This window comes from Gadus morhua, chromosome 19 (genome assembly GCF_902167405.1).
Source record: "Gadus morhua chromosome 19, gadMor3.0, whole genome shotgun sequence".
NCBI lineage: Eukaryota > Metazoa > Chordata > Actinopteri > Gadiformes > Gadidae > Gadus > Gadus morhua.
This window is the reverse complement of record NC_044066.1, coordinates 2454738-2478991: the sequence shown is the minus strand read 5'-3', so window position 1 is coordinate 2478991 and position 24254 is coordinate 2454738. Positions and strand designations below refer to the sequence as shown.

General features: G+C 43.0%; 1 protein-coding gene across 12 annotated transcripts in view; it reads left to right on the top strand.

Annotated features, from left to right (window-relative positions):
• Positions 1–24254, top strand: part of rapgef1b (Rap guanine nucleotide exchange factor (GEF) 1b) — a 49516-nt gene that overhangs the window by 4707 nt on the left and 20555 nt on the right. For all 12 annotated transcript variants that reach the window (XM_030341452.1, XM_030341451.1, XM_030341453.1 and 9 more), the window contains exons 2-3: positions 18348–18493; positions 21470–21648. In XM_030341452.1, the coding sequence (XP_030197312.1) occupies positions 18348–18493; positions 21470–21648 (325 nt within the window). The remainder of the gene's footprint in view (positions 1–18347; positions 18494–21469; positions 21649–24254) is intronic.

The following is a 24254-nucleotide window of genomic DNA, read 5'->3' as shown; positions in this document are numbered from 1 at the left end:
CGACAACTTCACTTCGGAACCACTGCCCAGGATTACATTGCAAAAAAATGGCCGTTGCTATTTGTGTCCTGTTGGTAGGCTATATTGGATCATTCCTCTTTCATTGTACTCAGTGTTAGTCATGTTACAGGATCATGAGGACCCTCCAGTGTGTGTGCCATTTAAAAATTTAAATGACTGGTCTTTCAATCAAGCCATCATTAAACATTGGTTCCACCAAGGAAGGGAATAACAATACAGAGTCATCCATCAATAGCTGTTGGACGCTTGTAGCCGCCCTGCCGTCCGGGTCTCCTTGAAGCATCAGCTGTGGGGACGCAAGCCTCTGGCATGGGAAACCTGGGCTTGAGGAGGCAGGTGGTGGTGGGGGACACTGCCTCCTCTCTACAGGGGGATCAGGATGAGGATTCAGGTAAAGACAACAGAAATACGCAGCTGCTTTCATGAAACTCTAGCATGTGGTTGTGTTGCCAATGTATTACCCACAAAAGTCTAAGGTTCAGTTTTTAAAACAGTCGAGATCTGTGACTGGGAGAAATGTATGAATTGAGGATGTTGACAATAGGAACAAAAATAATTCACATTTAGACTTAAATTAAAGTTAGTAAAATAACATTTGGCAAATGTTGTGTGCTTACATAATTATAAAGCAATTGGATTACTTTTAACTAAATTAATTTAGATATTCCAAGACACTCCAGTGTTCTTTGGTAATGGTTTATTGTTTCATAGATTGTTACCAGTCTGGCCCTTTCATATGAAGCATAATAGACTCTCAGCCAGAATAAAATGCAGGGGACATTCCTTGCAGTTCTTTTTGTGTCGTGTGGCTTTTCAAGGGTGCTTATTTGCTTTGCTCAAGACTTGGGTGGACCCAGCCAGAAGAAGATGTCCATAGGCCTTACCACACCACCTTCCCACATGCAGCACTGCCTGTGTTCCCACCTCTAACGCATGCACACTGGATTTAATATATTTCCTAACAGTGTGTGCTTTGCATTCATGTTATCGACCACCATCAACAACGTTGGGCAATGAGGTATCAGTTAGTAACGCTTTGAGAGGGTTTTTACCAGGACCCTCTCTAGTGTAGGGGCGTTATGAATAATTTAAGTAAGTTAACTTCTTCTTTGTGAAAGGGAATGATCTAAAACCCTGTTCAGCCAGTGTCAAGGCATAATTAAAGTAGTTTAGTAGATTAAGCAACCAGATAAAGCTCTGTTTATTTGAAAACACACTTGGCTAATCCTAGTAAATCAGCATAGGAAGATGTCTGCATGGGTATCAGGTATTTTAGTTGGTTTACCATGGTCAATCCAGTCTTAATGGGTGTGTGAAGCCTGGCTCTTCATAAGGAATTAACAGTACTAAATGTTTTGTACTGTTTTATAGTAAGGTATAGCAAGGATGGTTTTGTTGGTACAACACCCATCCTGTCCAGTGTAGAACATGTGATTGACAAAAAGCTGTTAATACTAACATTGTAAATAACTAGGCATTCAATTCAAGCCTATGTGGTAAGATTGATAAGGATTTTAAGAATAGAATGGATCTGGTTTTAAAAATATGAGGCTTGAAGTTTAGGCAAGAAGGAAGGTGTAAATAACATAGGGAAATGGTCTGGTGTATAGGAACATACTTTAAAACTGTATCCCTTTTTATTTTATGTACTGCATGATGTCAAACTCTCTTCCACCTCCCTTCTGTGTTGTTCCAAGCCCACACCCAAGACTAGAGTCAAGGAGAAGCTGGCAGCAACATCATGCTTTGCAGAATGTTGTCTTTAGGCTAATTATCAAAAATGCCCTCTAGTCAACATTTATGTCTGTTTCTCTAATTAGACTTGTCACTCATTTAATTCAGTGTCATTTAGACCATTCTAGCCAGGATTACTACAAAATACAAGTTGGATTAAAGTCTGTTTGATCCGTATTGATAATATGGCACTATTAGATTTCCATTACTGATCATTGACTGATCATGAATTTAGATACATATTCTATTCATATTTTACTATGCTAATTTTCCTTTCAAAAATGTTCCTGTCACGTTTGCTCTTGATAGCTTATTTTTTTTAATAATATATAATCCGCTTGTTGTTGGAGAGGAAGATTCATGAGGCAAAGCTGGAACTCAGAACATATGGGGAGCTGACCTGCACCACAGTGAGGTAACTTCACTATGACAGTGGAAGACTGTGCAGGCAGTCGGGGTGTGGGGGGTCGTGCTGGAGAATCCAACTCATCTGCTGTTACAACAAACCAGGAGGAGCACTGGTGCTCTGCTCCAGTGGGACTGTCTTTGCCTGACCCACTTCTTAACATTCTTCCATTCCTCCACCCCAGGATTAGGAAATCTTTAGTCATACTTTGAACACCGGAAAAGGGAGTTTGGTAGTTAGGTCATAATTTCCAAAAATGTTGGACATAATGCAAACGGTACTAGGAATGTATTTTGAATACCAGGGGCAACGGATAAAATATCTGAGATTTGTGTGTGTAAAATGGTTCAGATATGTGTTATCTCTTGTATAGTTTAAATAGCAGAAATGATATTTGAAGCCGGATGCTCAAAGCTCAATAGCATAATAACAAGCAGAGTAGAGAGTAGAAGCATGAGTCTAAGAGTGACCATTGCAATGCCTCTAACAGTACCCCTAGCGCTACCAGACCTTATGCTCTTCACTCTACATCATAGATTCTGCCTTGTGCTGGCGGTTCAGTGGGGGAGTCTCCCATCCCAGCTGAATGGATCGGAGATATATCTACACGGGGTGTGTTTGTGAACCCAGCCCTGTCCACTCGCTGCACCCAGAATGTCAAGAGGGATAACAAGTAGCCCCACTGTTCAGACAAGTGCAGCATTGTACGCCACTCCACTGTGGAGAGAGTGGTACCACTCCTCTTTAGTCCTTAATACCATCTCCACCACAATAACACTACTGCTAACTCTTATCTCCCCCCTTCAGTCTGTAGCTCTGTATGTCTTGTACTGGAAGCCCTCAGTGCTGCTGTTGGTTCCCTCCCGACTGTTTGTCCGACGTGAGTAGACGGGTATCATGTCTTATCTGGAGAGCGTTAGGGCTGTTTAACTCTCTGAAGCGCCAGCTGTTGACTGACTACCGCATTCATCCCATGGAAGACCATTTGCTTTATTTGCTATGTTTTAGCTTTGCGGCTCCACAACGTTAGTTACTGACAGTAAGCATGCACAATGTATATCACTTATTTGTGCTCTCAATGGTTTTGACTTCTTTGGATCCTGCTGCCTGTTCTCTTGTCTGGTCCTGTCTGCTGGAACAGTTCAGTAGAAAATACATGCTTTCATTTTAAATGCTACAAACGCAAATTAATTGCAGTCGACAGAAGGTCATTGTGTGTGTGTGTGTGTGTGTGTGTGTGTGTGTGTGTGTGTGTGTCCGGCCGTGTTGAGGTGAGTCAGCGTGCAGTGGAGCTGCAGTATCAGGTGGTGTACCAACAACTAACTTGAGTGTCAAGGGGAGCAACACACCACTCAGAGTTTCTGTGTGTGGCCGCGTTACATGTGACTTATGACTGCGCAAAACAATGTAAAATGTTTCCCTTCCCTTATCAACCTTTGCTGCCCTGAGCCTCACGGTCAAATCACATTTCTGCATGATTCTGCACACACAAACGTACAAAGAGCCACGTTACTACTCTGAGACCACCCGGCCCTCTGCCGGTCGCTGACCTGCCATATGTGAAGAAGCACAGTCCTTTTAGAGCTTAGCACCATGAGGCCTTCTCTGCAGCGGAACGTCTTATCGCTGATTGGTCGGATTGGGATCAGGCACAATGGTTTGTTTTTCAATAGACCGACACGAGAATAAAATGGATGCACCCGGCAAAATCAAAACATTGTATTTTCGGTTTTCTGCAGTGCATTTGAATTATTCTGCAACATATTTTTCAAATGGATGAATTGCTTATTCAACATTTTTTCAGGGAAGATTTAATCAGTGATGATTGTGACCTAGCAACATGGTTTCGGAGCCCTGTCGCGTACGTGTCTATCAAATCAAAGCACGGCAGCAACGTGACGTCCACCTAGATTAAAGACCCCTGATTGGTGAATTGACGAGCGGGGCTGTATGCCACACCTAAGCTTTGATTCTTCTAAATTAAATTGTGCAGTTTAAATCGTGCAATTCCAATAGTTCCCAATACAACAAAGGAGGGTGACTTTATTTTTCTATTATTAGAAATAGATGTTGCACACATCGACTGTTTAGTCGGTTGATAAATCCCCCTACTAGTGTACGCTTGGTATACCGAGACACTGCGAGAGTTGCGCAGATGCATGAATGGAAATCTCTGCAACAATCCTGCAGACAAGGCCTTGAGCCTCAGTGTATAACATTTCCTGTGCTTCCCGTACGATAGAAGATAAGTGTTAAAGGTCATACTTAAATAAACACTAATGGGAATTTGGCAACTTTTGGTGGGGAAATGTTTGCTCAGTGTTTTATTGGCTGTTGTTTTTACATTGTTTTAATTGTTTCTTTCTAATGATCGTGGCTTCATAAATCTCCATGGTCTGATCAAGATAGACTAAGCCAAGGATCCTTTTTCCTTTCCGTCTTCTTCCTTTCTTTTGTTATTCCAGTTGTTTACATCCAGGGCCTGTGGCATCCTCTCGGCTCGTCTTGTCTTGTAGATCAATAGTATGAATAGTGTTTTTGTGTAAGCATTTGTTGTCTGCCCTCCCAAATCCCTTCTTGTGTGTTTTTTGAGCCATCCTCAGGCCTAGCTCTTTGGCCCTCTGCTACTGCTCCACTTAACTGTTGTGCCCAGTGCTCCCATTACCTTTCACCCATTACCATCTCCCATGCCCAAGATTACATTGACATATGAATGCACTGCTTCCTCCTACTGCCCCTTCTGAATGCTGTGGATTGTTGTATAGTCCCATTAAGGCCAAACTTATGCAAGAATTTGACTGAGACCAATGTTGCGCTTTTGAGGTTAAAAGGTTTTAACCAAAATATTTCTTGCACAAAGTAATATGCACAGGCTTTCATTAAACCGTAAGACAAGGAGTCCTTTTTTGTTTTGTATTTAGGTTCTGTGATATTTTCTGTGGGATACTTGTTATTGAATGAGGATCTTAAATAGTTTCCCTTAGATACACCTTCAATTTCACCGCTGAAATGTTTTCTTTAAATGGCAGCATGGCTTCTTTTTTTATGTAGTCAAGGTGATTTCTGATTACATTTTTATCTTCTGTATATTGTATCACCGCAGGCTGAACAGGTGTTGGGCTTGGGCGGTATCACGGTATACCGGGGTATTAAGAAATACTGAAGGTAAGGTATGATATTTAATACGTCAGAAATAACACCTCTTTTTATTTATATTTTTTCTGATGCCTTATGAATATTTTATATACAGCGGCAGGCCCAGGATGCCCTTCGGGACGTTCAGGAGGTTTCCTGGTGGGCTGGTCCCCTTTCAAATGTATTTTGGGCCGCTTGGGTAAAAAAAAAAGAAGATACTTTGACCATTATTTTATCGATAGTATGTTACTACCAGGTGACCACCAGAGGCGGTGCTTTGAGACTGGAAGTTCCATCTCGTGCACGCGCAGGTCAAGTAACTATATCAACAAAGACACCTGGGTGACCCGAGTATGTCTATATATTCCGGAAGTCACCCGAGGATCCTTCCCAACTGGATCTTCTATTGGAATCTGAGAAGTCTGAGTGATGGAGAACTCTGGCGGTCATCCGGAATTCATAGAACCGTAGTTACATCGTAACTATCGTTCTAGTTCATTCCTACTGACCAGCCGACAGAGGCGGTGCTTTAGCACTGGATGACTAATACCAAAAAGGTCACGAAGAGTGCTCACCAATTAAGGGCTCGAAGCCGTCGACAAGACAGCCATCGCAACAGGATGAGGAGCAGCGACATTAACCCTGTAGAATCTGGCAAACGTACATGAGGACCATGTAGCCGTGGAGCAAATGTCCTGAAGTGGAACCCCCTTCAAGGCAGCCCATGATGTAGCCATACTCCTGGTAGAGTGGCACTTAATGGCCATGGGCACAGGGAGCCCCTACGCTCTATATGCATTCAGGACCACATCCACAATCCAGTGGGAGACTCTCTGTTTCAACAGGGCAGCCCCCTTCCTGCAGCCCCCGTTACAGACCAAGAGGTTATCCGTCTTTCGCATGCTGGTTGTCGCTTCAACATATGCCCTAAGCGCCCGCACCGGGCACAACAGGTCTGACACTCTTTCTGCACCCCCTGGAGAACCTGGGGGATTGAAAGCAGACCACTCCTGACCCATCTGCGTTCAAGCGCAAACACACCTGGCTCGCTGACAAGGCATGGAGTTCACCGACCCGTTTTGCGGTCGCAATGGCAAGGAGGAATGCCGTCTTCATGGACAAGCCGCGTCAGGTCTGCCTGACTTAGTGGCTCACATGGGGCTAGACATAAGGACCTCAGAGCTACTTGCAACTCCCATGATGTTGCCCTCAGGGATCGTGGCGGTTGAAGCCTCTGGGCTCCCTTCAGAAACTGCCTGACTAGGTAGTGGGACCCTACCATCTGGTTATCCACCCTTGCATGTGTGGCCGAGATCGCAGCCATATAAACGCGCAGGTGGTCTGCTATTCCCAGTTGCTCAGGTGCTGTTGAGAAAAGCGTCCGACGACCGGCTTTTCGGCTCTTCAACTTCAGTACCTACCCCCCCTGCCACTAAGGGCCCTGGGGGGGGGCGGCGGCTGGGCCCCGGACATCTTGGCACCTGAAATGACGCCCGTGGCGCAGTGCTACGGCGCTGGTCAACCTGTGGTGAGGAGTGTTGGCCCATCGATTGTCCACCTGAACGTGGTTGAGAGCTATTGGCATGGGGTACCGCAGAATGAAGCTGGAATGAAGCAGAGAATATTTGGTAGCCTCCGAGCAGCAGTCCAGCTTGTCTGATGCTTCTGGTTAACCCGATAGAAGAGGACAGGACTGAGGGGACAGGTAGAGAGGACTTTAACTTTAATGATTTGATATAAGATAATCCACACATAGAACTGACATGATGAATTGAAATGATCCCAAATATGTAATTGGTTAACATTGCATCTTTTATATCTTACTATTATAATAGCAGGCCTGTCGCACAAGTTACTCAAGTGCGCATGTGCCAAGCGTGAACGCATATATACACCGCAAGCATGCACATGCGTAAACAAACATACACGTAGGTGGTAAGACGTTTAACGGCTCCGCCATTGGCACACGAGCAGGTAAGAACACACACGCACGCGCACACACCGCAGCGATAATCGCCCAGGTAAGACGTTATGTTTTTAAACATAACGGCTCTGCCATCGACACACTCGCAGGTTAGAACACACACGCACGCCCACACACGCACGCCCACACACCTCAGCGACACTCACCCAGGCAAGACATTATGTTTTTAAACACGTCGACAAACTCTGTCTATAGACTAGAAATTGCGATAAAATAAGGGAAGAGACAACTTCTCACCACGACAAGCAACGGCCGGTCGTTCATTTTGTTATATAAAAACCGTTAAATTCAAACATTGTACTGTGATTCTTAAAGAGACCGTGTCCCTATAACACAGAACGAAAACATGTCAATAACACAGTATGGGGAATTATGTCTATAGAGTCCACCACAAGACTACACTTTGTTGCTCACATGTAATATTACTCTTCTCCTTGAGCCTCCCGAAATGTCTTTACACTTTGTTGGTCAAACTTAATATTACTCTCCTCCTGGACCCTCCACAAATGTCTTGTGATATTGATATCCCCCCCTCCCCCCTGTAGACCGTTTTAGTTTTAGTTTTATTTTTTATTTTTTACGTTTTGTGTGTATGCTATGTGTGACTGTAGGCTACTGCTGCCTGTCTTGGCCAGGACACTGGAAGAGATGTTTAATCACAATGATGATTATTATTTTTCAACTAACCAAAAGTAGGTGCCTTGCATTTTAAAATGTCAATGCACTTTTCAGCCCTGAATAAAGTAAAAGCTATTTAATAATTGATTTGCATGCATAGTATACTACACATTCCATTGAACAGTTACTATCAATTGACACATTTTATAATGTAATCAAATGCTCACACACTAGCTGATTTCAGACATACGTGTAAGTCCTGATATTCTCCTGATGGGCCGTATGTGTGAACAGCATATCCTGACATTTGTACCCTGAAAATCTCCTGAATAATACTACCCCTGAGGTAGTATTTTCTCTGTAGGAATTGTAAATTACCTTATGTGTGAATGAGGAGTAGAAAGTCTGTATTTCTCAAACCACTTCAGTAGGCGTGTTGATGAGGGTTCTGCATGTCATTGAGTGCCCCCCTAAAGGATATTCAGCCTGTTGCCTTTTGTTCGCTGAATGGTTAAAAAATATTTAAATGTTGGCACTGCTTTTAAGAGTCATTTGTGGTGAACGAATGTTATACGTTGTAAAATTATAGGCAAAATGTTATTATATTACTCGCTCAGAAATTGTTACATTATCGACTGGGGTTTCCACATTATTGCTATGGGTTTAATTGCAACTAGAGGTTGCAAAAACTCTAGTATAATTGATAGTTAAAGTACATTTTTTCATAGAAACTGATCCTTGAGGTCGATTTTTTTATTTGCCAAATGTTGATCCAATATACAATAAAAAGGGATAGTAAGGGTTCTGCGCTGTTCGAAAGACAGGGCCCACTTTTCTTCTCTGAAGGAATTGGGCCCGTATAGGCCTGAAAATCCTGGGCTAAAAATGGGTCCCACTCCGGCCCTCCCTGTACAGCAGTGTAGCACGGGGAACATAAGACTTGATCACCGGTAGGTGTCCAGTGTGTCTAGAGATTCATTTAAAACTTGATCACCGGTAGGAGACCAGAGTGCCTGGAGATTAACTAAAGTCTTGATCGCGGCAGTAGTCAAGTTGGCAAATTGCATATTTGACACACGGCATTGTAGGCCAGACAATGTCATACATACAACAATGACTTCTATCACCAGCAGCTCAGCTTTAGTTTTTGTATTACTGTCCATTTTCATAATATAATCAGAACGTCATTGCCTTGTTATGTATTCCAAATGTCATATGTCATTCCAAAATGATGACCAGCTCTTGTCTTGCATCAGGCAATACTGGAGCAGCTCTTGAGATGTCCCTAAATCAAGCCTCCTGCTTGTTCTCATCTCTTCTATTTCGTCTCCCGCACTTCATTTTCTCATTGCTCGTTTTTACTTTGCATAAATAAATAAAAGGAGTAATTGTTTGCGATTAATTACTGGTTAATTATCTACGAGTAGTATGAGTGTGAGCCACTAGTAGCTCTTAACACTCTTTGAACCAAAAATAACACATTCAATAGACTCCATATCCAGTTCACCACGGTGCATATCTTTGCCGTTATATATAGAAAAGATCTCTGTCCTGGTTTTGTCAACAGACTTAAAACAATGCGAGCCATTTAAGATGACAAGAAGGGTTGGCCTACATATTTGATCAGACATTCTTTAAAACTTCATTGTCACACCATACAGCACACACACAAAACTGAAAAGGTACTGTAACCGTACTTGTTTCTTTGGTCCGTCAAAGTCTTCACTTGGCAGACCAAATGTCTCCCCCAGGCCATGACCACTACCATTAGTGACGAAGACACATGTATGACAGGGGTCAAGGGAAGAAGGGATTGATGTTAAGGTGGGACAGCTCTGCAGGGATGGCTTCTTCTAGACTTCATAGCTGAACAGAGAAGGCATTGAGGCACGGCAGTTGTAAATGTTTATATGGCCACCACACAATGCACAAGCCTATTTGGCCCCACCCTCGTACCCAACACCAACATCCGGGGCTCTAGTCAGGAATTAGACCATCCCACTGTTTGATATGGGTCAAACGTCCAGTTCATGGAAACAAAGCGCTAATCTGATTATCTCTAGATGCACAATATCACAGATGATGATGGGACATTTTTACTATTACGTAGTATTCCCAAAATGTAATTATAGCTGATCATTTGATGGCACTGTTGCTTCCATTGAACTAACCAAAAGGGTTTCACAAGCGCTGCACGCTGTGGTAGTGGTCAGGAAGTCCAACTCCTGCCCTGAGTAGAGCCGCGCAGCGTGGGCGGAGTTGATAAGGGAGCAAACATAATACTATAATGCAATAATCATTAGAGAAGCTTGGTCACAAACTATAGGTTATTCACTTTTCGATGATCTTATCGGTTATGGACCATGAGAGGCGTGTTATTATCGGTTATTGAACAATTATTTGTGTGCATCCTAATTGTCCTGGAGTATGAACTGGATGGGGGTTTTCTGGAGTATAGCTTAGACTGGATGGGGTTGTCCTGGAGTATAGCTGCACACTGGATGGGGTTGAATCTGAATACAACGTCAGACCGGCAAGAGTAAATATAGAAGCATGGTTGAGTGTTTGGTTCATTCTATTGTTTCACATTCATATAAATATGTGGCTAGTAAGCTTATGCTTGTGTATTTAGGCTATGTTGTGGGTATTGACCCTACACAAATGAATTTAATACTAATTGTGTTTAATTTGTTCTGTGTTGAAGACCAAACAAATAAAGACTCACAGATTTGTGAGTCATTTTAATAATGTTTATACCAAGAGTATGCCTAAAGCTATTCTAAGCTATTTCAGCAGGATCTGTCCCACAACTAATATGGACAGACTTCACAAGCAATATCACAAAGTAATAATTTACTTTTAATTATTAAATGTTTGAAGAATAATTATTTGCCATCACATGAATGATGATGTCTACTCTAAATACGAAAAATAATAAAGGGCCCTGTTGCCATTCCGGAGAATCCTCAACAATATTCCAGCATAGGGAGTCCGATTTGGACCAGCCTTGGCACCTCTACACAACATCAATACACACGCATGGCTAACCATGTCATCATTCCAGTGGTTATGGATCTTGTGTTGTGTCCGATTAGGGTTCTGAGCCATGATCACATGTGTTCTTGGGGGCCGCTCTGTCTATGCCTAGTCTCGCAAAGCCAGACCAAACTACAGCAAGTAGTCAATGCCCAATGAGAGCCTGCAACGTGCCCCCATCACCATATTAATACAACTGCTCTGACCCTGGGCTGAGGAGGAAGGCTTTACTAGTCATTTACCAACGCCAAACACACTCATGCATACGTGTGTTTTCTCAGACACAATGTTAGGCCTGATTGATGTGGCGGACGGTCGATGACTTTGACATAGGGTGGAAAAATCGACCATCCATATTCTCAACTGTAAACTATAGCAGGGGTCAGCAGACAGTAAGTTTGCAGTTTCTTTTTTTCAAAATGGTTTGATGGCTGGGCCAGTACATAGAGGCAAAAGCTAAGTTCCTTTACCCACAGGAATTGATGGTCCACACCACAACCATATAAATAAAACATCTATGGTTTTAATACAAACATAATCTCGGAGACCTAAAAAAGAGGTGATCTTTGATAATGTATGTAAGTAAGTGCTGATATTATCCCATCTTGGCTTCTTGCTTTATAGCGCTATGGTTGGTGAAAGATTTTATTCTAGCACTCAACATTGAGTTTACTCTGAACAGGTCCAACTGCCATGTTCTTGTTCTTTACTGGAATTAAGTAGGAATTACAAATATTTGTTTTGGAGCGTGAAGCTCGATAGTAGCAGTAGTACAGCCATCAGAGGCTACCCTAAAGCCTTTAAGACCCTTATTGTTGTGAGTCTTTTGTGAGTTGTTTCGTTTGCTATTCATGTTCCTCCTGATCACTGAACTGTTGTGGAATAAGGCAGATAATAGGATTTTGAAGTCGACATAGTGTCTATCTTCTCCTCGAGGGTTGACCTAGTCACCCAGCACTCAAGTCGAATCACCTCATTCTCTTAGTCTTGGCTTTCATTGGAGGTGGCCACTGGCCAGCATCAACGATGTACAACACAAACAACTCTTTGTCATCTTTACTGTAACACGGTTCCATAATAGGCACCTGAGGCAGTGTTCAACAAGTAGAGATTTGTTCGATCTTCACAATAAAAGATCAAGGATTGCTATTTTCATGAATAACAGTGCAGACTTTAAAACCTATTAATCGTTCCTGCCGACTTCCACTGGACTTCACCTTGGAGAGTTTGCCGTCTACTAACATCCTCTACCAAACGGCGACCAGAACTCTGTTTAGCTGTTGGTGTCATCCCCGCCATCTTGATGCTTAGTTACACCAGCCCTTCTTACTCATTGAACATGTTTCCTTCACACACTTCTATGCTCTCATATGATAGATGTATACAGTGACGGCTGGTGATCAAAAATGTTGGTGGGGCACAGTAATAAGGAAAAAATTTAGGTTATATATATATATAGATTTGATTTCCTGTATTCTGGTGCATTTTGGGGATGGCCACTACCTATTTACCTACTATTCATTCCGATTCATAGCCTACATCCTGACTTGCAGGGCCTGGACAAGCTTACCCTGCATATACAGACCTACTTTATGTCTATTCCACCAGCCATTGCTATTTGACTCATTGTGGTTATTCTGATATTGAGACAAATCATGATTACCGGTACTGTCCTATAGCGTCCATTTTTTGTGAGTCTCAATGTCTACTTCAAATGCAGTTAGAAATATGGGACAGTTGCTTCATTTTGTTTATATGCTACAGGCCGAAAGACTAAATTAATATGTAACTTACTTGCTCCTTTTAAGTATAACATTGCTAGGGGAGTCCAATTCCTCCACTGAAAAGGTTGGAAAGTGACTCTCTGCTAGTTAGCGATATATCTCTTCTCTACACGTAGTTGTGTTGCGTGGATGCTGCTGAGGGAGGTAGCCTATTTGATTGATTCGCTGAATTGTCAAATCATGTGGTGATAACAAAAAAGAAAAGCGATACCATTGGCCTGGGGCGCACACTGGTGCGACCCGAGGGCAAATTTTCTTGCTCCAATAAAAAGCTGTCTCTGCTTGATAGACAGCAAAAAGTTAGCGAGCTTAATTGACTTCAACGTGGCCGGCGTCCCTGACTGAGGGATTTATTTTGAATGACCAATAACTAGCCTAGCCCAAATCATTGACGTTCAGACGCTTTAAATGGTTGCTGGCAGTGACGAGTATATCACACAATTAAACGAGGATAAACGCTATGTATTTTAGTTGATATATTTCGTATTGATAAAAGTTGATTAATAGTTGGCAGATATATTCAAGTGAATAATTCACGGAGGGGCGGCGCCCTAGCGCACTCTATTAACCCAACGCCAATGGATGTATATATGCTACTCCAATTCCTCAATCCCCCTTTTATGTAAATCTTTTGTTTTAATGGTCCTTTTGCTCATGCGTTTGTGCTTGCAAAACACACACTAAAGCTGCACACAAGTATGTGAGCAGCTTTAGTATAGCATCATACGCATATGACTACTTTGCATCATCTGCATTGAAAAGCACGATAAATACTGCTCATTACGCTTGTTGAATGTAATGTAGAAAGTGCTGCCCAGTGCTCGACAGGGCAGCACATCTTTTGTGCTTCGTATTGGCCTACTCTCCAAATATGGCTGTGTAGCACAAGCATTGATTAGAGTTGACTCCGTGGTTGCCCACACACGCACACACAGCCCTTACTTTGGAAAGTTCAGCAGGAGGTGACAGCTGTGTGTTATACTAAGCCCCAGCCCTCTCCCCATATATCTCTGTCTCTACGGGCTCCTGGCCGTACCCTGCCCTCTGATCTGAACCAGAGCCAGGTTCACTGGGCAGACCTGGACCAGCTGCGGTTTAACTGGACTCCCTGATCCTCCAGACCTTAACCTCACAATACGAGCTGCATGCATTTATATCGGCATTATCAGTAAATCTGCATCATTGCGTCATATTGAACTAGGCATAAAGGCACAGTCAATAATTCTTATTTTTTACCTATTTTCTCGTATTACCGGAGTTCTGCTCTCAACGATTAACATTATTTCCTATACTATGTATCCATGAGATTTTTGTGGCAAATGTCGAAATTGTGCTTGAGGTACACTTTTGGGAAGAAGTAGCTGGTTCATAGTTATAAACTCCTGAAGGAGAAGTTAATCAGCAATTATACAGGGCTTCAATTTTCACTGTAAGTCAAGGACTTTAGCCAGGTGGGGACAGGCATAAAAAATACGACTTGAGGTCAAATAATCTGAAAACTACACCAAATGAAACCGAATTGCTGTTCAATTAATGATTTCCTAAAGTATAATATTAATCCTCAGCAACATTGTTATGATCAGATGGGTTATCGGCACACCAGGCTATTAACAAAACAAAGTCTGTCATTTTCGCTTTATTTCTAGAAATGAGCTTATGTATTTATGGATCAGATTAAAATGCTCCATGGAGCTGTGTGCGAGAGAGCTCTCCAGAGCTTTGTTGTTTCGACAGCACTAGATTCCTTTTTATAAAGGAACCCAAGGCAATGCGCAGCATTAAAAGTGTTTAAACTATTAAATACTTCTAATGACTTGCTCCCTCCCGCCTGTGGTTTCACGCTGCATAGTTAAATGGAAACCCCTGTGATGCAACACGCTTTTCCTTATTTGGTCATTTTTCCTCCCTTACTGAGCTCACCGTACTTGTGACTGTGGACTGTAAAGTGGAGTGGTAACTCTTCAAAAGTTTATCATTCAGAATGTGCCTGAATGTTTGCGTAATGGCAATGCCTACAGCTAGGCCCCAACCCACTGACGAACCCATGTTCATGTGTAGACGCACAACAACACTTACTGGGGCCGTGGCCAGCTGAATAGTTGTGTTTTGACTAACTGTGGGCTGTGTCTCTCTCTCTCTCTCTCTCTCTGTGTCTCAGTGTCTCTTGCCATGACTAGTTGCATTGAGTCATTGAGTTATTGCTTACCCATTGCAAAGAAATGAGCTCACTTTCCGAATCCTACCATGAGCCACTGAAGGCAGGCCGTCTAAAGGAGGGAGGTGGACTGGCCGGCTCTCTTAGAGACTGGATTGACACGGGAGGGGAACTGCGAAGACACACTTTAACATATGTATGACCAGCCTCTCTCGTTGTCTCTCGCACTCATAAACCTTCCTTCACTCACTAGCTGCTGTCGCTTGCCTGCTCTCTCCTGGGTCAGGTAGCATTGTAAAAATGTTATTTCCAGAATACCTAAACATTAGGGGGACTAACACTTCCATAAAAACACAGAATAGCAGAGCGAGTATAGAACAACAAACCGCAGAACCGAGGCGGGTGTGTGTGCTGGTACGACTGATCTCCAATGAATCTGTTGGAGGATGGTGTGATGTACGATGCATCAGCTGTATCGATCTGCGGGTTGGCTCTCTGCCGATGTCACTGATGCTTAGCCTCCGGCCATGGAAACTAAGCCTGCTCTCGACTGCAGTGTATTTCCTGTTTGTTGATTTGGAGGGGATGGTGGATTTTGTATTATTGGATGTTGGGAGCCAGCTCTGTCCGCGCCCTCTGTACTAATGCTCGTGCAGTAGAGCCTAACAGGGTCAGAGGGTGTACAGGGCTTATTGGACTGCGATTGTTGAATATATGCGGAAGCACGCGCAGGAACAGCTTTTGATCAACTTGACGTGTTTAGCCACATAGTGGAGGAGACGAGCCAACGCCACCTCCATGCCTACTGCGCCAGGTATTTGTAGCCCTAGGGTGTTGTAAATAACATGTCGAGTCGACGCTGCCGATGTTTCTCGATGTGTCTGCAATTAAACACGCCGTCACTCTGGCAGGTCGCTGGCTAGATAGTAAAAAGAAGAGCCTTATTCTAAAATGTATTCTACAGCTCTGAGGAAAGGATGGCTGCATGTCTTCCTCCATTCTCCATGTGTTGGTAATTCCCAGCTCTTTTCAGTCCTCTTATCCTTTTTGTCCCTCCTTGGATACAGTCTGTTGATGGGTTGGGACTGAGGGTTTCTTATGATGTTGTAGGCCGATTCAATGAACAAATCTGTGCTTCACTCAAATAAACGTACCCAAAAAACACTTAATGAACAGTTTGAAGTCAAAAGAGAGTGTCGTGAATAAAAAGCATGAAGTGATAATATGCAAATTATACGCTGCTTAATCATGACCAACCAGTGGTACTATAATAGTTAGTGGTTGGTGATAGCTAACAAACCCTAACCCCTTGATGCGGCTAAAGGTGCATCAATTGTTGGTTCATATACTGCAGACCCTGCTGATGACATATTGTAAAACAAACTGCAGCACAAATCACACCCTGTGTTTATCCTTAATGGAACAAGAACTGCAAACAATAAATTGCAGCTAACACAAGTAGAACAATGCACCCATCAGCCTTTCCTTTTGAGAAGATGATGTATAGACTCTTCACTTCTTCCTGTGACATCAGCCGTCAGAGCAAACTGTGCATACTGGCTGAAGGCAGAAAGTAGAGATAATAAAGTAGCCATAATTAAGTGCTTTGTTTTAAAGCCCAACAGGTTCCGGTGGGGAGAGGATGTTTATCTTATTGCTGGAAGAGGATGTTTTAATATTTCCTGAAAAGAGCAGAATCTCTGCCTTCTCAGGTTGTTTCTAAACAAGCCACTATTATGGAAGAAACAAAAGCGTAAGGTTTGGGGTAAAAATTGATTAAGGCAGCAAGTAAAAAGAATAAAAAAAACTATTTTACCAGCTATTCTAGCTGGAATTAAATGTATTTATATTTTATTTTGGTGGATAGTATTGTGGCATACAGCCGCACCATATAAGTCTGATTAAAAGATGTAATGGAGGTTTACACACCGCTGTGATTTAAGTTGGGCTATATTCGCTTGCAAAGCAAAAAGGCTTGTTGAAAAGGCATCGTAGAAATGCATCAATGCATTTGTGAGATATGTGTGAATCATTTTCAAAACTAATTTGAAATATATCTGCTCTCTTTGAGCTATTGAGATTAGGAAGCAAAAAGGGGCCCTATAAAGTGATGAACATCCAATCCAGATACGGACTGACGTACAAGTTGGCCCAAACGATTCGTTCATCACTAGTAGCCAAAAGGAGATGCAAATCCCAGAGGTGCGGGATGGTGCGCCCCAGTCAAACCGTTTTTTAAGTCTGGCCAGTATAATATAATGGAAAAACAAGACATATCATTCTAGCTATATGTGTACTTTATTGCTTAATTTATTTGAAACAAATCTTTGGGTTGAATTTCCTAAATAACTAAGGTGAGATGTGATAATAAATTGCTTAATGAATTGACAACTCGTGTGCAATTCTATCAGGCAACAATTCTGGCTGGTTAGTTACATTACAACATTAGTTGTGATGAAAGTTATTAAATAAAGTTAAATAATAAGGCCCTTTGTATTATTTAGGGCTGACTTCACAATAGAGCCATAACTTTGCCATGCAAATGGTTAAACAAATCTCTCTGACGATGCAAATCAGAAGTTGATGAAAGGTTCATGGTTGTTGGGTGCCTGATGTCGACAGTCGAATGACTTTGACCGGCATCCTGCACAGAAGGCAAAGATTTGTCTTTAGCCTCTGCAGGCCTTCGAAAGTCTTGAAGGATTTTGAGGGATGATGAGGATTAGAAATGCAAAAACGAAGAACACTGGATGAGCCTAAATGTAAGACACATGGGCTAAAATGGGCTGTTTTTAGTAGCACGTTGAGTAGGCCCCTATGATGGGTCTTTGATTAGATACACTTTAATCCCAAACCATCCCTGTAGATGCAGAGGTACGGGTCATTGAGGGATGAACCGTCTTGTTCATGGCTGTCTGCGAACTGCAGACACCGGGAAACCAACCCGGTAGCTTCTGGTTGAGCGAGTAAAACCCTCTGGCCATGAGACACTCGTGTAACCCCCAGTACTCTCCCTCCTTCTGGTCCTCCACGAACACTGGGGCCATAAAATGACAAACTCTCCTAGTCAGTTGAAGGTGCAATTCCAGTGAACTTGTCTGGTGTGTCTCATCTGGTGTCTCGGCTGGTTATGTGTTTACTCGCTCCTGTGCAGAGCATTTATCTCTGCAGCCGTTGTGCGAAGCTCAGGGGGAATGATAATGGAAGAGATGGCAGACAATGAAGAATGGGTTCTTCTTTCACATCTTATTTTAATAGTGTGCTATTAATTTGAAATAACCGATGCAAAATTATTTCACAAAATAATTGATTTGATTGATATTGGAAGGGATTATCGTCCATGAATTATGAATGTAATGTATCCTCTGGTATTTCTTACTGCTTGTCCACCCTCTGTGTCTGTATTTGCGTTATTGATCAATCACGGAACCTTTAGTCATCCCTTGTTCCTTTTGTGCTTCCTCTTCTCCCCAGACTCCCAGCGGTCCCACCTCTCCTCCTTCACCATGAAGCTGATGGACAAGTTCCACTCTCCCAAAATCAAGAGGACCCCGTCCAAGAAGGGCAAGCTGCTGCAGCCCGAGCCAGCGGTCAAGAGTGCAGAGAAACCTGTCAACAAGGTATTAAAAGGCCTGTATTTGAGTGTGCTTTGCGTCGTGTGTGTATAACATGGTTTAGTACTGTTAGTACAGTACTTGGGGTACTGTGGGGTAGAAGACCCAAATGTTCCCTGACTATTGTCAGCGTTTGTTTACCTTTTTTAATAAAGGACGGTAGGTTTCCTGGCCTGTGCTTCGGGTAGGCTCTTACGCACCTGTGTGTGTGTGTGTGTGTGTGTGTGTGTGTGTGTGTGTGTGTGTGTGTGTGTGTGTGTGTGTGTGTGTGTGTGTGTGTGTGTGTGTGTGTGTGTGTGTGTGTGTGTGTGTGTGTGTGTCCCCTTCCTTGTTGGTTCCCACACTGTCACACAGGCATTTTGACCGCTGGCCGTATGAGACGGCAGGTGGCCGGACACATGACACCAATGGAACCTGGAGGTTTTGTGAATGGACTGTTGCTGTTGCTTTTAGTTGTTGCTTTAAAGCCCTTGCTACAGTGTGACCATCTCCTGAGCCTATGGAGAAGACACTGCCCGCTTAAAGGCTCCTGGTGCAGTAAACGTGTGATTCTGTGTCACGCTACTTGGTGAATAGATGATTAATGGATAGTCGGATGAGAAGTTGGGGCTCATTTCAGACCAAATTAGGCTTTGCAGCAATTAGCGCAGACTGCGGCGGTGGTGAGGGGGTGTCACTTCATGGCCTGTGTGTTCGACGTCATGTTGTGAACTACAACCCCTCCCTCATGCGTTGTACAGCTCTGGAGAGGAGGACACGGCCGCCATCCACCTCTCGTCTAACAAGGTTGTCCTTACCGTGGGGGGAGACTTCCGGTCTTAACGCCGGCTGACGTGATTGGCCACCGCAGCGTGACTTCGGGTTGCGTTTCTCCAGAAGTTGATTCTGTTTAAACTTTCCGTCGCAGGCCAAATGCGTTTTTTTTTTTTCCGAACCCCAGCGGCTTGCTTCGCCGCAGCTCGAACGCACAAACCCTCTCAGATGAGTGGGGTCAGCAGGGATCTGAAGGCGCCCTTAGCATTAGCATGGAGCTCGGCTATTAAAGCATGCCTTCTACCATAATCCAATCCAATCCACTTTATTTATATAGCACAGTTTAAACAAACACATAGGTTTCCAAAGTGCTGCACACAGAAAAAGAGATAAAATAAGTATAAAATAAGTAAAAACACATGACCCACCCAACACTTCTACATCACATCAACACGCCATCTAGTGTCCAAAGGCCAAATAAAAAGGTGCGTTTTTACCAAGGTTTTAAAGAGACACAGGGATGTAGTTTGTCTAATATGGAGTGGTAAAGTGTTCCACAATTTTGGGGCTGCTACCGCAAAGGCACGTTCTCCTCTGTTTTTTAGCCTGGTACGGGGTGTGGCCAAAAACAGCTGGTCAGCTGACCTAAGAGAACGGCTAGGAGTGTAGGGTTTTAGCAGCTCGGAGAGGTATGGTGGGGCAAGGCCATTTAAGGCTTTAAACGCAAATAAAAGTATTTTAAAATGAATCCTAAAACGTACAGGTAGCCAGTGCAATGAAGCCAGAATAGGTGTAATGTGGTCGTACTTTCTAGTGTTAGTCAAGAGACGAGCTGCGGCATTTTGAACTAATTGGAGGCGGGCAATGGAGGCCTCACTAATCCCCATGTAAAGTGCATTATAGTAGTCCAGCCGGGAGGTCACAAACGCATGGATTACTGTTTCAAGATGCTGTCTCTGAAGCATTGGTTTAATTTTTGCCAGCTGCCTTAGCTGGAAGAAGCTGGACTTCACCACAGCTTTTACCTGGGTGTCAAATTTGAGGTCAGTGTCCACCTTAACCACCAGGTTATTTAAGATTGGCCTACGGAACTGTTCCAGGTAGCCTAGGTCAACCAGGGGGGACACACCAGAGCCACTGAAAACGATAACCTCTGTCTTTTTTTCATTAAAATTTAAAAAGTTTAGGGACATCCAAGCTTTAATGTCTTGCAGGCAGTCTAACAAAGGCTTAATACTGTATGCTTCTGCCTTGCTAAGAGGAACATAAATCTGGCTGTCATCAGCATAGCAATGAAAAGAAATACCATGCTTCCTAAGAATTGAGCCAAGTGGGAGTAAATAAAGGGAAAATAAAATAATAATAGTGTTCATAATAGCACTTTGTTAAGTTTTCCTCTGGAGCCATGCTTCGATCAGGCTGAAAGCAGCATGGTCTCCACCTCTGTTCATTTGAAGCTCTGATGGCATGGTGTGTGTTTCACCATTGTGACTGAATCAAGCTGCTTCATATCACCCAGAGTACACCTTGTTATCAAAGTGGAAAGCACTAGTTAGCATTCAAGGCATGTCCTGTCCTCGAGCCAAATCTCTGCGAGAAGAATATAAGGAATAAACACAATTTACAGCTCTGTGTTGGCCTGTATATGGCAATACTGATGATAATATAATAATAATAATATAATAATAATAAATGAAATTTATATAGCGCTTAATCTGGTACTCTAAGACGCTTAGACTGATGCAAGATTCAACTATCTGTCCTATTGTGTTTGCTCGTCTATTTTTGGGTAGTAATTGTTTCTGCATTGTGCCAGGCCCAAGTATATAATTCAAGTTGTCATAGGGGATAATACGTTTGTCAAAGCTATTATGAAAATGCCCTTTGTATGGAAATGTGACCATAATTGACCTTCACGCGCTTCATTTTCAATATATTTGATTCTGTGTCTTACCCTTGTTACTTTAACTCTTTTGTGCTCATCATTACTACTGTGTGTATTTGTAGAACTTGGATGTCCCTTGTCTTGTTGTAATAAATTCCATGTACAGAAGGACAACGGTATGCTGCACAGGGTCACCAGATTGGGTGGGAAGTCTGGCCTATTCTGGCAACAGTGCACGTTCCCTAACACAACACTGACCGTTCCAAAGGCTGTTGTGGAGCAGCCGGCCTGTGCACCTCTTCCCCAACAGGCCCTCCTGTAACGTGGAACCCTCTTCTTTGCAGAAGGTGAGCCGACTGGAGGAGCAGGAGAAGGACGTGGTGAGTGCCCTGCGCTACTTCAAGACCATCGTGGACAAGATGGTGGTGGAGAAGAAGGTGCTGGAGATGCTTCCCGGGTCGGCCAGCAAGGTCCTGGAGGCCATCCTGCCTCTGGTGCAGGCGGAGGCTCGGACTCAGCACAGGTGACCCTCTCCCCAGCTCCTTGTACTGTCTGACGCTGTGTGTTCAGTCAACCCTGTTCTTCTCCCTCCATCTTAAAGTCCCAGATAACATATGATCAAATCATAAAATGTTCCCAAATATACCAAGTTGGGGTTGATATCAACCGTAAAGGGAAGTTGAAGGGGATATTTAATTACATGCAGGGTTATAAAGTGCTGCTCCAAAGCAGCCGCCTGTGCTCTTATCTCTCTAGGGTTGATGGGCGTGGCGGCAATATGATAATTAGCTTGTTTGTTTGTCATGCCTTGGTCAATCTGATGCAAACTCACTTGTTGCTCAAAGGTGTTGCTGAGGGCGAGGTTATTGGATTCAAGGGGTTCTGCTCGCTGTTCTGGTCCCTCTGCTCTGTAGGCTTGGCTTCTGCATACTTACTAGAGACTGTTCATTCCAATTAAAGAGCAACATTCCCATTTCCATTGTGCACAAGCCAAAAAAAGCTCTGTTTATATCCCCTGTATTAGTTCAATTACCATGGAAGCATCTACTTACAAGTCGATTTTTATTTTAGGCATATCAAGCACATTTGATCAGACTGCAAGTGAAGACCTTGACATTAAGCTTTCAGATTGACTCGCCCAATAGCAAAACATACTTTCCCAGAGTGGAAAATGTAGGCCTAGCAAGAAAATGTATAAAACCAACAAGTATTTGTGGAATTATAATAATTTATTCAAATACAAAACATAACAATTATGGCTACAAAGCTGTCCAACCAGCTAGCCCAACAGAAGGAACACTAGTGCCTCACAATTCATTAATTAATATATTCATACATGGCCTACTACAGCAATCAGAATGACAACATTTATTTTTATAGATTTTTGGTGAATATTTCAAACTATTTATTGCATCCCGATTCGCTATAATGCAAAATGATCAGCAAATAATCACCTGTAGTAAGTAACAGCCCATCATTGGCAACTACTACAGCAATCGGAATGACAAAAGTTATTTTTATTGATTTGTGGTGATTTCTTTCCTGAAACATCTCCACGTGCAGTCTGTGGGGTGTCATTTCTAGACAGACCCTAAAACAGATAGCAGCCGGAACGTAGATTTAAGTGCTGTTCTCGCACAGATATCGATAGCGACATGTCGTTTAGATTTTTGTCGATACGGTGTCCTAACTGTCCTCAACATACTGCACCCGTAATGTAGTGAAATTGTGTTGATGAATCAGATTGCGGGGTGGTCAAAACCGCAATCGGTTAACTTTACCCACTGTCAAGACGGACCCACGGAAATCTTCCTTTACCTTTTTTTTGTTTCATATCGCGTCTCAATTTCAGGTGTCATTATTTATTCATTTCTTTATTATTATGTTATGATTCTTATTCTCCTGTTTTACCGAAAACCAACACACAGCGCTGTAGAAAGTTCTGCTTCCACGATATAGGAGGACTACATGTCCCATTTAAAACTGCCCGATCAGCAGAGATCCTCTGCCCCGGGCAAGCTTGCAACCGTTAATTTTGAGGCCTGTACTTATAACACCAACAATACCAGGAACCTGTATGCATCCTTTGTTTGAATGAGGTCTGAGAAGCTATTAAAGGGTGTGGGATGCAGGGTAAACCTACATCCAAGAGTCTCTTTCTCTACTTCCTCATTGTACTTTGACTCCCTAGTTCTGTGTGGAGTTGGTAGGGGGGACGCCATTGGACCAGTCATTTCTTGTGATTGGTCACGTCTTGTGGACAATGGAACTAGTAATGTCTTCTGACTGGTCAGCCTTTTGGTAGCACCATTGGTTTGGTGAGGTGACTATAAAAAGTGATGAAATAATCCTTCCGTTTACCCCCAGATCCAGAGATTTATCGATTGATGCATAAATATAAAAAAATATTTTGACCATTTGTACTTAAAATAACGGATTTGGGTTATCTGGGACTTTATCTGATTTCACAGTTTCAGAAAAAACCCTAAAAATATATATATTATTATTATTAGAACCATTCTCCTTCCTAAAGGAAGGTATATACGACCTGAGTATGAAATATTTAAATTAAATGGTGCAAAATGAGATGTTATCTTTTGGTTTTGCAGCGACTATACACAGGTGAGATGTGATATGATAGGATCAGAGTAGACTCAACATCCAGGTAGTATTCCTGGAAGTGTCACACAGTGTAGTCGGGTATTTTCCCGGTTCAATGTTTAACCTGACTATACTGCTCTCATTCATTTGTTTGTCTTACACTTCTTCCTCACCATGTAGTAGAATGCACTGACTTGGTTGATTGGACTCTAACTCCCTCGCTCTCACATGCCCTCGCTCTCTCCCTCTCCGTGCTCTCCCTCTGACTCGCCCTCGCACACGCTCACGTTCTCGCTCCCTCACTCGCTCCCTCTCGCTCCCTCTCGCTCTCTCTCGCTCTCTCTTTCTCTGTCTGAGTTTGGACGTGTTGGAACCTCTTTCCCTTTTGTCTCTGCAATGTCAATCAGTGCCTTCTCTGGCATGCAGGCCAGAGATGTGGGTGTGTTTGTGGGTGTGCTTCCTCTGTCCTGTATTTAGCAGTGGTTGATGTAGCAGGGTTGAAGTGCGACTACAGTGGTTGAGAGTTAT